The sequence below is a fragment of the Mytilus californianus genome, unplaced genomic scaffold (genome assembly GCF_021869535.1).
Source record: "Mytilus californianus isolate M0D057914Y unplaced genomic scaffold, xbMytCali1.0.p SCAF_6, whole genome shotgun sequence".
NCBI classification, from domain to species: domain Eukaryota; kingdom Metazoa; phylum Mollusca; class Bivalvia; order Mytilida; family Mytilidae; genus Mytilus; species Mytilus californianus.
Window position 1 is genome coordinate 102398800 of NW_026262712.1, and position 17233 is coordinate 102416032.

Genomic DNA, 17233 nt, shown 5'->3' on the forward strand with positions numbered 1-17233 from the left:
TTAGTTTAATTAATTGTTTGAATATTTAAACATGAAATACAATCGGTAAATTCAGTTTAAATGAGAATTGATGTGCTTCGTCTCTCAGAGAATTATCCCGTACGGTTCACAGAAACGAGCGTCTCAGGCGACACATTTGGACGACACACACATAAATACAAATGTACTAATGAGTTATATACAAAAGTGACATAAAATTACCAGAGTGACCGAAAGTACAGAGAGATTATAGTGTCAAGTTGACACTTCTAAAGACTAAAGACTAACACCACAGTAGTGGCAATGGAAAGTAATGCAGATACTCTTGAAGATATATTGAAGATTGAAGATTATATCTGCTCTTTGTTGGGTTGTTGTCTCTTTGACATATTCCCCATTTCCATTCTCAATTTTACTCAGACTGACTCAGAGACGTCATATATAATGTCTCTGATTTACTTCACCAGTATAAAAGAGAACTAAAGTTAGTATTTATAGATAAATTATTTTATATTTATATATCTATTCAAAATAAAATTATGATAACAGGTATATTTCATTTCACAATCCCGTTATGAAGGTATGTGTACAATAGTTAATTAAAACGTACCATTCCCTGAACAAATACAGTCTTCATGAAACACTTGACTGCCTGAAAATTGGAAAAACCCGTCATAAACTTTTAAATTCCTTTAAATTTAAATCATTTAGGGCCTATGGTTTGTGACTTGTGAGTCCTTTTTCATTAAAATTTTACTGTCCTGACAACATTTATACATGCCTGGGCCGTATGATTTTTATGAGTTAATCATGAAGACCAAATGATCACACTAATAGTAGGCCCCCCTAATACCCAACTTTTGAAAGAAATTACCACAGGCACTAGCATTTTGTATATAATTTAATCTCTGTAAAAAATAAATATCTTCTTTTAAGTTTTAAACTGAATTTTACTGTGCGTATTGCTGTGTGTTTCTTTATTCTACATTGGCTAGAGGTATAGGGGGAGGGGTGAGATCTCACAAAACATGTTTAACCCCACCGCATTTTTTTGCCTCTCCGAAGTCAGGAGCCTCTTACCTTTGTTAGTCTTGTATGTTTTTAAATTTTAGTTCATTTATATGTTTTGGAGTTAAGTGTGACGTCCATTTTCACTGAATTACTCAATTTGTACACATTATTATGGAGGGGCCAGCTGAGGCCCACCTCAGGGTGCAGGATTTTCTGGCTTCGATAAAGACCCATTGATGGCCTTCGGCTGTTATCTGCTCTTTGTTGGGTTGTTGTCTCTTTGACATATTCCCCATTTCCATTCTCAATTTTACTCAGACTGACTCAGAGACGTCATATATAATGTCTCTGATTTACTTCACCAGTATAAAAGAGAACTAAAGTTAGTATTTATAGATAAATTATTTTATATTTATATATCTATTCAAAATAAAATTATGAAAAGAAAAGTAGAGATTATTGGGATTTTTTATAATGTCAGAATATCATGGATAAAGCCAGAGGATTCTGAATATCTGGCAAAAACTCAAAAACATGAGGAACGAACATCCTTAGACATAAATATATGTGGGTTTTGATTTTTACAAGACTTCAATAAATAAATAGGGACTTTTTAACATATTCAGCTGCAGGTACTGAGGACCTACATGTATTGATCACTTACACTTATCTGTCTGGAGTGGTATATAAACTTCACATGTCTCATAGACATACACCACACAACTCATTTTATTTCACCAGTTAAATATATGTCAAGATTGTTCATGATCATAGAATGACACTTGAGTTAATTATCAGGCAATTACCTTTCATTGTTCCACTTATTAATATTTACCACACAATTTTGGTAGTTCACTGTAATGTTCCCAATTTAAAGTTTGACAGACTATGACAATAACTGTATGTGTAAAAAAAATACTTAAAATTTATGCATTTCTTTTTTCTATATGACAGATAATAAGCAGGGCATGAACGAAGTATGGAGGATCTGTTTGAAAATTCAAGACATGAGAAAGAAAATGACAGGGAGAGATGTCCAGTTCAACGTGACCAGGACAATTCAGCAAAGTTCCAACAGATATGTATGCACTATTTCCATTCTATGAAATGTAATGCATTTAACAAAACAGTGTGCTTTAAAAAGAACAACATGCCTTTTGGCTTGCAGCATATGTGCAGAGGAAGAATAGATATAATTTGTTGTACATTAATGCTACAATGTTCTGAATGTTAGCATTAAATATTTGCCGCTGGACAACTGAAGGACGTTATGTAATGCATACAAAAATTGATAAGTCAACTGTAAAAGGTGATAAGAATCGAATAATCATTTAAATGTGTAACTATATATACGGTACATATACAAATGTACCTAAGAAGTGACTAAACAACATGAACAATAGATATATCTTGGAGCTATTCAGGAATTATCTAACAGGGTCTTTTTTTACACCAACCACCCGTAATATAAAAATTTATTTTACTTAATGAAGTATGTTTCTAAAGAAATTCTAAGGAAATTACAACCACCCCAATATAATATGACTACTTGGCATGACATCAGATGCAACTCATTCATTTGTCATTGTTACCTTTAAAAAAATAAAAAATGACTTATAAAATCATGTCTGATTCTACAATTTTTAACATTTCATTTTATACTTTAAACAAATTTGATATGAATTTGGAGGGCTTGTAATCGTGCAGTCCTTTCGCAGCTGTTTATTAAATTTTTAACACACTGTACAATTAGATTGCATAATTGGAATCATTATACCAAAAAAACTACTGTTAATGCTAATAATAAAAAAAAAAACTAATGGACATTTATTGATTCATTGATGTCTTTATTTTCTCATAATTGAGATATTGAATGATTAATGTTTAGCGCCACTTTTAACACTATGGTGCTATTTTGTGGCATCCAGTTTTTATTGATGGAGGAAGCTGGTGAAAACCATGACCTTTGGTAGGAAAACTGACAATCCTAGTCAATTAAGATTGGAGTTAAGTTCACTTGCCACGTGCAGGATTTGAACTCACAACCTTAGTGTTGACTGGCTGCTGGCTGGTGATACAGAAGTTCGACTACTTAAGACTACTCCTCCAAGTTGGCCCCATATAATCGAGATATAATAAATATATATATACAAAATTAATTAAATATCACACAACAAAAGGAATGTAAAATAAAGAAAGAAAAAAAGAAAGTTTTATACATACACACAAAGAAATATTTAAGTCACTCAGCATAAAATCCCTATGCAATGATGTTAAATTTTAATGATAACATATTACATGTATATACTGTTCATATTATTAACATTACTAAAGATGATTATGTGACATTTGTTTGTCAGTCAGTAGAAGGGGGCATAATATGTGGACTAAAGTTCATGTTCATGTACATTTATTTGAATATTTATTTTTCCAGAAAAAATCTGAATTTGAGGCAAATATATACTGTCATGTACATGATGTATATATATAAGATGGATAAAGGACATGATACTTTAGCAGTGCTTCAGAGAATCACATTTGGTGACAGAAGTTTGTAGTATTTTGGTTGTAATCAAGTTATTAAGCTGAAGGTAATTTAATAGTAAAACAAGAAATGTTTCCTATTCAAGTATACTAAAATAAAGTTTGATGTTTAGGTCAGAATATGATAAAGTTCTTTTTTTTTTGTCTCCCTTTCGATTTACTTACATATTTTCTGGCTTTTTTTTTTGTAAAGTACTGGTAAAAGTCAAAATTTGTTTGGTAAAGCACCATTTAAGTTCAGAACATGTTGTATATATAGTATATTAATAATTTAGATAAAATAAAAATAAAAAATACAATTATTTTATCTATTTACCCTATCTTTCTGCCAGGAGACAGCAAATAAGTGTATACATTTTTTGGCTTTATTGTTCAAAAATGATGTTACAAAACATAACCAAATATTGATTAAATCCTTCATACTGCAGGTTATTTCTATACTTGCATGCCTGAAATTAAGATTATAATCTCATCAAACATTATTTTCAAGTAGATAATAATATATTGTCAATTATATTATAATAATTGAATATTAGAGTTTCAGTAATTCATATATTGTCTTATTGACAGCTCATTCAAATTAAGATATAAAGTTATGAGGGTCCGGTAATTGTAGATTTGACCATGTTGACAGCAACAATAGCTTTAAAGATTTTGACATAAAAATTGAACAGTAATCTGAAACTGATGCTCAGAACCTTGAGGAATATCTAGAATTTCATTTTGTTTATAAAAACTGTATACTATACTTTTTGATAGCCCTTAGGAAAACATTTTCTTGGCTTATTTTCATTTTATGAACTATTTGAGTATTTCTTAATTCATTGACCCAGATTTAAATAGAAGGCTCAAAGGATTGAGATCTAAAAAAAATCTTTAAGACTTCCAGATGTATGTATGCCTTTCTTCTCGTTATTGCTTTGTTTGATCCTGTTCCTAAGCACATATTGACATAATGATGTTATTTTTTTTTTAATTTACAGCTTCATAGTAAAACAGATCTAGGCTACACCTTCACTATTCAAGTCAGACTTTAAAAGGAAGCCTTTTTTATTGATAGCTGAAGATGTAAGTAAATACATTAATATCTTATTTGTATATTGTACAAATTAAACAAAGGAAGAATAATTAAGAAATAATTCGCCTTTTTCAGAATCTAAAGGATTATGGGTAATCTAATTGTTCGTACACCAAAATGAAAATAACATTACCTCATTGGTTGAATTTCTATTGTTTAGAACTTTTTAAACCAATCACAACGTTTTGGTGTACGCTTTCGAAAATATTACCCAGAACAGAATGCATTTATTTAGAGTCTGAAAGGGCGAATTAAACTGGTGATAATAGAAATATTAAAATTAGGAGATGAGGTATGATATTGCCAATGAGACAACTATCCACCAAAGTTCAAAGAAAGTGGATGTAAGCAATAATGGGCAACCATAGAGCCTTTAACAATGAGAAAAATCCATAATGTATAGTCCGCTATATTTAAAGTTCAGTCTTTGGTTAAAGTTTTTTTTTATTTATCAATATATGAAACCTTTATCACGGATTATCATGTTGATGCAATTAAATGACATTTGAATAGTAGATTTTAATAATCGAGATGGGTAGAAGATACCAATGGGATATATTCAAACTCAAAGGTCGATTTACAAACTGACAAACGCCATAAAACAAAACAAAAAACGACTAAAAGACAAGCAACTGCATACACAATGTAGAAAACTAAAGACTGAGCACCACAACGGCACTAAAAATCTTGGTGATCTCAGATAATGCAGAAGGGTTAGCTAATCCTGATCCAAATGTGAAACCTAACGTGTTATTCCAAAAAAATATCTTTGCCAAGTTATACTAAGTCATTAGGCATCAGGCAACTAGCAGATTGGTTATTGACTCTTAATCTAACACTAAGATATCACCATATTCATCAACCATCAGTAATGTAAATTTTTAACAATTAATCAATAAATCTTGACCTAATGTGAAGTTTTGAAATTTGCAAATTTTTAATGAAAAGGATAGACAAGACAGTACCGGTACAGTAAAAACAACACAGACATTGAAAAATTAAGAAACATAAAGAACAAAATTTTGTCTCCTCTTTTTCATTATTTTTGTCTTGCCTTGAAAAAGCTAGATCTAGGGGTGCTGTTTCAACAATGTATAAGTTTGTGATTAGGTCATTTTAAGGGAAATTGAGATATAATGAATATATATACAAAATTTATTAGATATCACACAACAAAAGGAATGTAAAAAAAAAGAAGAAAGTTTTATACATACCGTGAAATGATACAGACAATGAAATACTAAAGTCACTTAGCATATAAGTTTGTGATTAGATGTAAGAAGATGTGGTATGAGTGCCAATGAGACAAATCTCCATCAAAGTCACAATTTGTAAAAGTAAACCATTATAGGTCAAAGTATGGTCTTTAACACAGAGCCTGAGCTCACACCGAACAGCAATCTATAAAAGGCCCCAAAAATGTTTGTCAGTTTAAGGGGAACCTTTAGTGATGGGCCAATGATATTTGGTATTCAGTTGTATTAGTATTGGCACATCACATTTCCATGGAGATTTTTTGGCCCTGTACATTTAGTCATGTTTTTTTTATGCCCCCGCAACTGAAAGTTGGGGGGCATATTGTTTTACCCCTGTCCATCCGTCCCATTATGGGTATATAGTTAATCCGCATAACTCCTCCTACAGTTTGAATCCTAGGAAGTTTTCACTTTGCTGTCTGTTTGTACATATATTGAAGGTGTGCATGTGGTCAGGGTTTTGATTTTTATTAATATTTGCTCTTTTGGGAGATAGTTGAACTTTGTCAATTTTTGGAGTATTTACTTTCATAAGAGAGCGTTTCCAGATAACTCCTCCTACAGTTTGAATGCTAGGAATTTTTCACTTTGCTGGCTGTTTGTACATACATTGAAGGTGTGCATGTGGTCAGGGTTTTGATTTTTATTAATACTTGCTCTTTTGGGAGATAGTTGAACTTTTGTCATTTTTTGGGTGTAAGCGTTTAAATGTTATAGTTATTTTAAAATAACACTTTGCATCTGCGGGGGCATCAATTGTGTCTCCCAGACACAATAATATCTCAAAGAAAGTCCTACATTGATTTTGTTATAATACAGTTACTTCAGAGTGGAGTCACTTTGTCTAGTTTTCATTTCAATTTTACACAGGCAAATCACCACATTAGTTATGATACATATAAAAAAGATGTGGTATGATTGCCAATGAGACAACCCTCCACAAGAAACCAAATGCCACAGAAATTAAGAGCTATAGGTCACTGTACGGCCTTCAACAATGACCAAAGCCCATACTGCATAGTCACCTATAAATCACAAATGTAAAACAATTCAAACGAGAAAACTAACGGCCTGATTAATGTACAAAAAAATTAACGAAAAAAACAAATATGTAACAACAAACAACCACTTAACTACAGGCTCCTGACTTGGAACAGGCACATACATACAGAATGTGGCAGGGTTAAACATGTTGGTGGGATCTCAACCCTCCCCTTATCTGGGACAGCCGTGTAACAGCACAACATTAGAACGAACTAAAAAAATCAGTTGAAAAAGGCTGAACTCAACAGATGGATACAAATAGAAATACATACAACAAAAACACAGAGTGGACGTGGATGGGTACTTGTACATCCTAACAACAAAAAGACACTTAGTACAAATCTGAAAGTGCAGATACTGACAGCTAGTTCAAAGCCAATAACAACTTAAAAAAAAAATGCATCTAAGAATAAATTATCAATCAGTACACATCCAACATCTAATGGATTTAGTGTAAAGACATCATAAACAATCAGAGAAAAACATGACCTGGTGCAATTCCAAGATACAGGAAATGACAGATTGTAGATCCATGAAAGTGCATATGTATATAATAATAATGTTTACTAGGGTTGTAAACTATAGATATATTGAGAATTTTATCACATTGTTGTTTACAAAGCAAAAGCAACACTCATATTAGAAGTAAAATAAAGCTTTCATTATGTATGCCTAAATAAGATAATATTATAACAGTAAATAAAATTCTTTTTTTTATCCTTTCAGATGAAGAAACTTTTAAAAGAGTGGAGCATTTAGAAGACGGAACAATCAAATATTATTTGTTACTATTTCAGTAACTTTTCAAATGTTAACTGTTTAGAATATTCTTAAATATAAATATAATTGAATTTAATGTGGAAAGTGTTTTGTTTTTTTTAACATTTGGTAACATATGCCTCTGTTAGGGACAATTTTTTAATCATAAGCTGATTATTTTTAGATTTGTCATGGTAAACCTGCAAGGGACACAACTCTTGTAGAATGAACATTGTAAAATAGCTAGTCTGTATTGAATTGTTGTTTGGTATACATTTGGTTTTGCATTATTTGTTGTGCAATTTCAAATTCGACTTCTTTTCAAAAATTGTATAAATTTAAAATGAAGCTGACTTTGACATTGGTATTCATACTTTTAGATTTTTTATGAATTGTCAAACAAACAAATTATAAAGCAAGATTTTCAAACAAACAAAAAAAGAAATACTAACAGGAAGATTCGAAAGGTTTCAAACATGTAGAAATAGTCTCATGGTTTAAATAAGATTTGGATTTATATATATATATATATAAGTTTTAATGGATGCTAAACATCCAGCCACAAATATTACATACATATTCAGGATGATAACAGGTTAATAAAACATGCATATGAGGTAACTGATAATCAATATAAGACAATTTATTGATGTATAACTCACTTTTACAGTACTTTTACCATAAAGAACCAGAGAAACATCTTCAAATAGAGATGACCAAGAACAAAAAATGATATGTCAATGAGTGCAACAAAGACAATATTTCATTTTTCCTAGTGGCTGCTTCACATAGTCTTTTTGTATTATCACGTTTATATCACGTGGCTTTATATTAAACGTGAATATCACGTTGTATTATCACGTTGATATTATGTGGATTTATATACAACGTGAATATCACGTGTGACGAACGTTTATTTCACGTTGTGCTCACAACGTGAATATTACGTTTCTGCTCGTTTCACGTTGTACTCACGTGGTGTGGAAAAAGTGAATATCACGTGATTCCCATGTTAAAATCACGTTGGAAAAAATTGCCTGTGTACTAGTCCCCAATGATATGTGCTCATCGGAATAATAATTTTTCAAAACTTTAGTTGAACAACGACCTCCCAAACTCAATATGCTAGCAAGCAACCACGAGGTATCTGCTGCGGTATTGAATAACATTACGGTAACTTGACACCTGTGTTTTTGGTGTACTTTATTGATAGTGCTGTGGATGGATATGTGCAGGGATGTGGATGGATGTCGGTGCTTGTGTTGATGTGTGTGTGGGTCATTACTCGTTGAAATTCGCATGGCATCATATGTTTTACATGATTGAATTCCAAAGGTATAACAAGCAAAATGTTATTGTTTAACCTTACACTTTAAAAATCAAGTGATGCCACTCTGTCCAATTATATTCAGTAGTTCGAATCCACTACCTCCCTCAATCGAGGTTAGCACACTACCACGGCAGTATCAAAATACTTTACTTGACACCTGTGTTTTGGTATACATTTTTGCTGGCAGAGGTGGGATCTCCTATATCATGTTTTGCCTCTCAAAATCTGCAAAATGTTTACTTTTCGAGATATTTCAGTTTGGTTAAAGCATTATATTTGGTACTCTAAAATCTTAAAAATGATAATCTTTCAAATATAAAGTAGTGATAACAACCATTTGTGTGAAGAGCTCAATAACTTATAGACTTTTAAGTGATACATTGTTTAGCGAATGTCGTAACAAAATTGTGTTGTGTCTGTATATGTATACAAACATTATATTGTTGATTTTTTCTTGCAATTATAACACAGTTTTCATAAAGCCGTACACAATAGATCTTGCAAGAAAAAAAGCTGATCCAAGTATTTGCTTTCAACTAAACGTAAACAAATACCGTTAAACAAATCCCTGCTATTTATTTGAAGTTTAAATCGATTATATAAAAGTTATAAAAGTTATAAAAGTGTACATTTAAATCAAGCTTTAGATCTGTTTTTTAACTAGAGACACATGCACACACTGTCAGTATATATTGTGATCCATGATCATAAACATGACAAAACGGTTAATTTAATCTATTCATTACCAAAATAAGTTCAATTCATACCGGGTATGTTGAAGAGAAAATTTTAGGAAATTTGCTAACCAAATGGTATTGTTAGTATATTTTTTAACCAATGTTGATTACAACAAGGTTTAACATCGATATCAGTCTGCACCACATGTGTTTCATACAAATAGTCTAAATATAGTTGTAATAAACATAAGACATGTATGACTATCAAATACAGATGTACCTAAACAGTGCAGTCAAAATCCTCAAGCGTGCACTTGTCACTATACACGAAGAAGTTGCTGTCTTGTTTAAGATAACCTTAGTCGTATTTGGCTCAATGTTTTGAAAATTTTGGGTCATCAATGCTCTTCATCTTTGTTTGGCTTTCTTTACTATTTTGACCTGAGCGTCACTAATGAGTCTTATGTAGACGAAACACGCGTCTGGCGTATTAAATTATAAGCCTGGTACCTTTGATAACTATTAGCATGTCGAAAGGTTCTATTGTATTGTTTATTTGTGTATTTCTCTGTGCTGAATGTTTTTGCATTTATTTGTACTGTAGTCCCATCATGTAATGTTGTCATTTTAGTGTTATATTTAACATTGCCATACTAGCGCGATGATTGGCTAGCAACAAAACCGGGTCAATCCACCATTTTTTCTTAAAATGTCCTGTACCAAGTCAGGAAATGACAGTTGTTATCTTATAGTTCGTTTGTGTTGTATAGCCGTTTGGTTTTTTGTTGCACTTCAGAGTGTTTCTGTTGTTTCGTTGTTTCCCTCAGTGTTAGTTTGTAACCCGGATTTGTTTTCTCTCAATCGATTTATGACTTTCGAACAGCGGTATACTACTGTTGCCTTTATTAAGTACTTGTAAAATGTAAGAACTGGCTTTTCTTTTAAATGTACATGTGTATTTCAAACAATGTCATTAATTAAGTATTAAGTACTTAGCTGACGATACCCTCATCGACTAAGAGTTCATCTTTAGCGGTTCATACCCAATGGTATATATAAACTGAGGAATCATGAAAAATATATACACATTTGAAGTTGAATCCTGAAAGAAATATGCATCTTGCTTGAAATATTTTGTAATAACACTAGGTAGATTATGATTCATGTTAGCATAGAAATAAACCCCAAAAGAGTGCCGCATAATTGGTGCTCATTGGAATTCTAATCTATTGATTTAAGAAGATGTGGTATGAGTGCAATTGAGAAAACTCTCCATCCAGGTCACATTTTGTAAAAAGTAAACCCTTAGAGCTCATTATATATTTCATATCATCTGAAATCAAGAACGACATCGTCAAATGAAAATAATGTTGTTCTGAGGTGAAATTACTGCTGTTAAAAAAAGATGATCTTGATAGAAATATGCACAGGGGATTTGCGTGTGTTTTATTTTTAATCATTCATGTAAACTGAAAGTTTTCAGATAATGCATTAAATAGTATTAAAGATAAAATCAGATCGAAAAATTAAACTCTTAGTTTTTCAAAAATTTACAATATACGTTTAGGGAATTTCCGTTTAGAATTTTCCCCAGAGTTCGTTATTTTTGTTAATCTACTTTTTACAGAACTTTTTTTCCAAAAGTATTTTGTAAATTTAGCATTCTCTAAGGGGATTACAGAGTTTCAGCAGTGACTCAAATCAAAGACTTGAAAGTAAACTAATTGTTGTTGCATACAAAGCATCTTTTTGTATAAATGATGTACACTGGTCGCAAAAAATCCCAGAATATAGTGTAAATACAGGATAACTTTTATAAATATTCATAAATATTGTGTTCAATAAGAATACAAAATCTTCATCAAATTTAACGAAATATTAAAAGTTAGTGCTAATTATATATATTTGATTCAATAACTAACATTTTAATCAATTATAAAGTTTGTGCAAAAATAAATGCATTTCATTTAAACAATTTGTCACATATTTGCACGTGGCAAATTGCCAAAGACTGGTTGATTATAAACAGAACTGTATTGTGGCTGGGCAGGTGCACCGTATCCCTGTTGTACTCCAGGAGCCGGCGGATAAGCTGGCGAAACCTGCTGTGTTTGTGGATACATCATGCCGTACGCAGGAGGAGGTTGGGCAGAATAACCATATGGATTCATAGGCTGCATAGGCTTCATATATCCTGAAATATCGAAAAATAATATTGTATAGGAAACATCGTTTTCATAGAACCTCTATACAATGTTGATAATAAAAATAAATCTTCAAAACTTGGGGTAGACATACCTCTATGCAAATAAGGTAACTATGTACTACTTCGTCCATTATCATCCCTCAAAACCCTTCTATAACAAATTAATATACCAGCCCTAATTAATTTAATTTTACCTGGGTTATGACTGGTGTTTGTAACAGCCACATGTGTTCCTATTCCCGTGCCTGTTGTTGTCACTACTCTTCCTGGTCTACCTTTGTTACATCCTCCTTTTATACATACAACGACAATTACAACAAAAATGGCTGCTGCTGCCAATACACCTATAATCAATCCTGCTATGGCACCTCCGGAACTGTGAAAAATGTTAAACATTTATTACGTTTAGTAGTTTTTATCTTTACATGTTCAAGGCATGAAAGTTTGAATAATCTTTAGAGTGTTTTTTTGACAAACAAGGATGTGCAAGCAGAAATTGCATTACATAAAATGAACAGTATCAATGAGATACTTATGCAAATGTAAATTAAATCAAAGTCAGATGTACCATATCAAAACAATGTACGTGTTACAATAATTCAATACATCAGACATAGTCAATACCTATTGCTTACAGTTAATGAGAAGTAGACCTATCCACGGAAACTAAACGATGGCCAATGAACCATGAAAATGTGTTAAAGGTCAGATGAACAGACTTGCATATCTTGCATACACTACATATATATAGATGAAAATTGATCAGTTGTTTATAGTTTCTGAGTAATGGACTTTTGACGTTGACTTTTGAACGAGGAGGATGAGATCAAGGTCAGACTGACATTTACATATTGCAGTACACAAACCAAAAAGTTTAGATCAAGACTACAGAACCATGACGGATGAAAATTTCTTAACATGATGTATCTGTTTATAATTTATAAAGCACCAATAATAGTTTCGCCGTCGCCGCTCGCGGACAGTAATCTATACGATTTACTGAATGCACTCTCCTGACATAGATATAAATATCTGTAACGATAGAATTAATATGACCAAAAAGGGACTAAAATAGCAATGGTAATATAAGGTTAAGCTGATTAGTTATTCAATAAATTCAACATTAAAGCAGATTGTCAACCTTTTTATTTAACATCATGATGTAAATAAATTGCAATTGTAATTGTCGTGAGAAAATCTTTTCAAAGACGATATGACCTTGTCCTTTCCAATTGTTTGTTTTCATTTTCGTGACGTTGCTGTTCCATTTTCTCTTTCTGAACGGTTGCAGGAAACACAGTCAGGATACAAATGCATAGGAGTATTTACAGTGATGTCAAATGATTCAATGCTAGTAGTATAGATACTATCCAGCATGTTTACCAAATTTTATCACAAAGATAGGAATTCAATGAGGGGGATTGCACTAAATGGGACCGTTGGGCAGCAGGGAGCAGCCCATATAAAAATGCATGGACATATTTTGCCGAAACCCTGTGGCGACAACATTTTGCCACGGAAACATAACAGTTTAATTGGCAAAAAGTATTTCTCATTACATGAAAGATTGTCGATATGCATAAAAATTGAGAATGGAAATGGGGAATGTGTCACAGAGACAACAAAACGACCAAAGAGCGGAAAACAGCCGAGGGCCACCAATGGGTCTTCAATACAGCGAGAAAATCCCGCACCCGGAGGTGTGCTTCAGCTGGCCCCTAAACCAAAATATTTACTAGTTCAGTTATAATGGACGTCATACTAAACAACGAAATATATAAAAGAAACTAAAAGTAAAAATCATACAAGTCAAACAAAGGTAAGAGGCTCCTAACTTGGGACAGGCGCACAAATGCGGCGGGGTTAAACAATTCTTGTGAGATTTCATCCCTCCCCCTATACCTCTAGCCAATGTAGAAAAAACAAACACACATTAATACGCACAGTAAAACTCAGTTTATAAGAAGTCCGAATCCGATGTCAGAATAGGTAACAAAGGAAACTACACAAAATGACAATGATACATAAATTAATAAAGGACTACTAGCAGTTACTGACATGCTAGCTCCAGACCTCAATTAAACTGATTGTAAGATTGCGTCTTCATCGTATGAATATCAAGCACAATCCCTACCGTTAGGAGTTTAGTATCATACCATCATAAAATATATGAGAAGAACTTAACCCGTAGCATGACAACAACTGGTTTTAGAATAAATGTGTTTATTTCCGAAACAAAGACCCTATAAGTGAATCAATATTAAAGCCAAAATATGCCATCTTTAATGACCTGACAACAGTATCATAACTATATGCTTTCTTAATAAGTCTGTTTAAAGGTTTTTTAGCTTTTGAGGTGAATGCCGACTTTTTGTTCTTTTTTAAGAATATTACCATACAAGATTGGAAATACCTGATCGTATAAGAAGTCTGCATGTTGATTTATATTTACGAATGATTTCTTAGTACCGATGATAAAATTTAGTAAATGTTATAACTAGCTTGTGATATCGAAAACCCTGGTGTAATAATTTTTCAGTTATGCATAGAATGTTACATACACGAGCGAATCGTGTAGTTATTATGCAATAATATCGTCGGAATGTATGAATTTGTCTGTTTGTTTGTTTATATAGGAAAAACAAATGCGGCATGATTGCTAATGAGACAACTCTCCACCAGAAACCAAATGACGCAGGAGTTCGCAACACAGGTCACCGTACGGTCTTTAAACTAACGGTCTGATGTTTGCTAAAAACCATATACGAAAACAAACAAACAAATATGATGCACAGCAACACAAAAATAGCTTTTGTATCGTCATTCTTCATTCATTAATTTGAAATAAACTAATACTTACATAACATAGTTTCCGTAGTCATAATAATAGTAATAACAATATTCGCTTCCATATGATCCGCTACAGTGTCCACTACAGTAGGTGCTGTAATACCCGGAATAACTGTTGTACTTGTAGCACGTGTCGCATAGTACTTCGTCTTCAAAATAAAATAACAACCATTAAACAATAGTTTGCAGGATTATGTTGAAAGCATTAAACTGACATGTAAACGACACAAAAATTAAGAAAAAACAAAGAGAGTATAAAAAGCCATGCACGCAAGGACAGCATTATGAAAAGCAACTCTTTTTGGAGGCAAATGCTCTACATTAACTGATTATAACGCATATAAAGTTTTTTCATTTCAATTGCGTTTGTTTTCAATATAAAATGGATTCAATTGATTTGAAATTCCAGACGTCTGATGCTGTGGTATCAGAATGTGGTTTAGCTTTTCTATATGACAAATAGGCTTCATGAGCTCATAAACACTTATATAATATTTTGGCTTTTCAAATATTTTGGTCTCAATTATTACTGAAAATACAATGATTGCAATGATATATAAATTTTGTTATAATTACACATATATTAAAGCAGGTACATGTATAAACCACATAATGCTCAATTCGTTCTTTTCGGGTTTGTTTTTTACCTGAAAAGGATCTCCTCTAAATGTCTATTCTATGTAAAGTTTTTATCGAGGGTATCGCTTCGGAAAATATAATTTTTCGAGGGTAAACAGGCTAAGTCTAAACTAAAACCTCAGACAATGCATGGTAATAAATGTTTTATTTACCATTTTCTTTAATCTTTAAAAAACAGAATAAATAAGCACATGTAATTTCCAATACTTTTTTATTTTACAATTGCATGGCATAAATACTTTAGATGTATTTCTCAATAGTGCTTAATATCCGTTTGCTTATAAAACATAAATGTTAAAAATTAGTTGTCCCTTTGTCTCTGTTATCAATCTGTTCAAGTAATTGCCACTAGATAATTAGCGTTTTGGCTAATAGACAAGCTATAATTGTTCTTATATATAACTATAAATAACGATATAACTTTATCTTTAATTTCCTAAGAGAAACTATCTTTTGAAGATTTTCCTTATGTATGTCATCTCGGGTAGACTGGATTCCACTCGAAATTATCAGCAACTATATTGACATTATTTTGGTACGATTTACTAAATTATAAAACATACCGCAACCATTGCAATTACAATTACTTTTTTTAAACTTTTGAATGATATTCCTTTTTTATGTCATTTGACGTGGGACATTATATATTGGAATACTATTCTAAGATTTGACTATGATTTACTTGATTGTTGAACATTTGTAAATAAAATGATGAGTTATATTTGCTTTATGTCTCTGTTTAGCTGACATATAATATCAGATATTCTGATGATGGTATATGAACGAAGTATTGGCTGCTACACGTTCCCGGAGGTGTAGACACTGACCCTTCCTGTTATACTGAAATTACAGTGTATAAAAAGGCTCATGTAGATTGTCTCTTTTTACGATTAAACAATATCATCATCATTACTGAACTCACCTATGATAAAAAGAAAGACTAAAATCGCATTAAACATAATCATTCGAAATATTATCTGTAGAAATTCATGTAGTTAATTCTCACTATCTCAATATTGGAATTCAATATAACTACTTGGAAACTACATAAATAATAACTGTGACGTATAGAAATACAATGAAGCATTCAATTTTAACTATTTAAATATATTATACATACATTTCGCAATAAGGCTCGATAGTTTAACACAATGTGTGACTTGCATCTTAAAATCAATAATTGTGTAATATACAGGTTTTATATTTTTTGGCATTATAGAATTTTTCATAATGTTTTATTGTTCACTGGAACTAGTTTATCCCCCAACAAGCTATCAAAAGCGTGAAGTATTTGTTTTTTGTAAATACCATAATACTCAACCACCATTGTTGAAAATTAAAAGTCAATAAGATAAGCAATCTCAGTGGAATTATGCCCAAAAACTGTCAAATTGAATATTGAAATTTCTATTATCAAATTGAAATTGGTATGATCTAAATTTGATTAAAATTGTGTTAAATCAACAATAATGAAACTGTTGCATTTTGAATAAACTTTGGCGGCAAATGCGTGAAATACAAAACACAGACCTCAATTTCATACTCATAAAGTTATTGGTTTAGATATTTTTGTTTTTTAACGAGAGACACATGCAAACCATGTCAGTATATATTGTGATCCATGATCATTTACATGACAACACTGTTCATTTACCGAATTCTATTCAATTCATATGTTTAAGCGAATATTTTAGGAAAAAGAAAACCTTATTGTGTTTTTTTTTTTAACTTTTTTTGTTTAACCAATGTTAAGGGAACAACAAGGTATAACACTGGTTTCAGTCTGCACCACACGTGTTTCCGAGAAAAAGTCTGGAAATACAATAAACATAAGAAATGGGTGACCATCAAATGCAGATG

At 31.8% G+C, this 17233-nt stretch overlaps 1 protein-coding gene and 1 long non-coding RNA gene across 2 annotated transcripts; one reads left to right on the top strand and one right to left on the bottom strand.

The window, feature by feature from the left end:
• Positions 1-1472: 1472 nt before the first annotated feature.
• LOC127705466 (uncharacterized) lies at positions 1473-7776 on the top strand. Its single transcript, XR_007983892.1, has 4 exons — positions 1473-2072; positions 3425-3581; positions 4518-4602; positions 7639-7776. It is a non-coding gene; the product is annotated as an uncharacterized LOC127705466 (long non-coding RNA).
• Positions 7777-11474: 3698 nt separating this feature from the next.
• LOC127705460 (uncharacterized) lies at positions 11475-16414 on the bottom strand. Its single transcript, XM_052209786.1, has 4 exons — positions 16296-16414; positions 14745-14883; positions 12079-12260; positions 11475-11872 (listed from the first exon to the last, which is right to left on the bottom strand). Exons 1-4 carry the CDS (start codon positions 16336-16338, stop codon positions 11658-11660), a joined length of 579 nt encoding a protein of 192 aa, XP_052065746.1. The 5' UTR covers positions 16339-16414; the 3' UTR covers positions 11475-11657.
• Between the last annotated feature and the right edge of the window lie 819 nt (positions 16415-17233).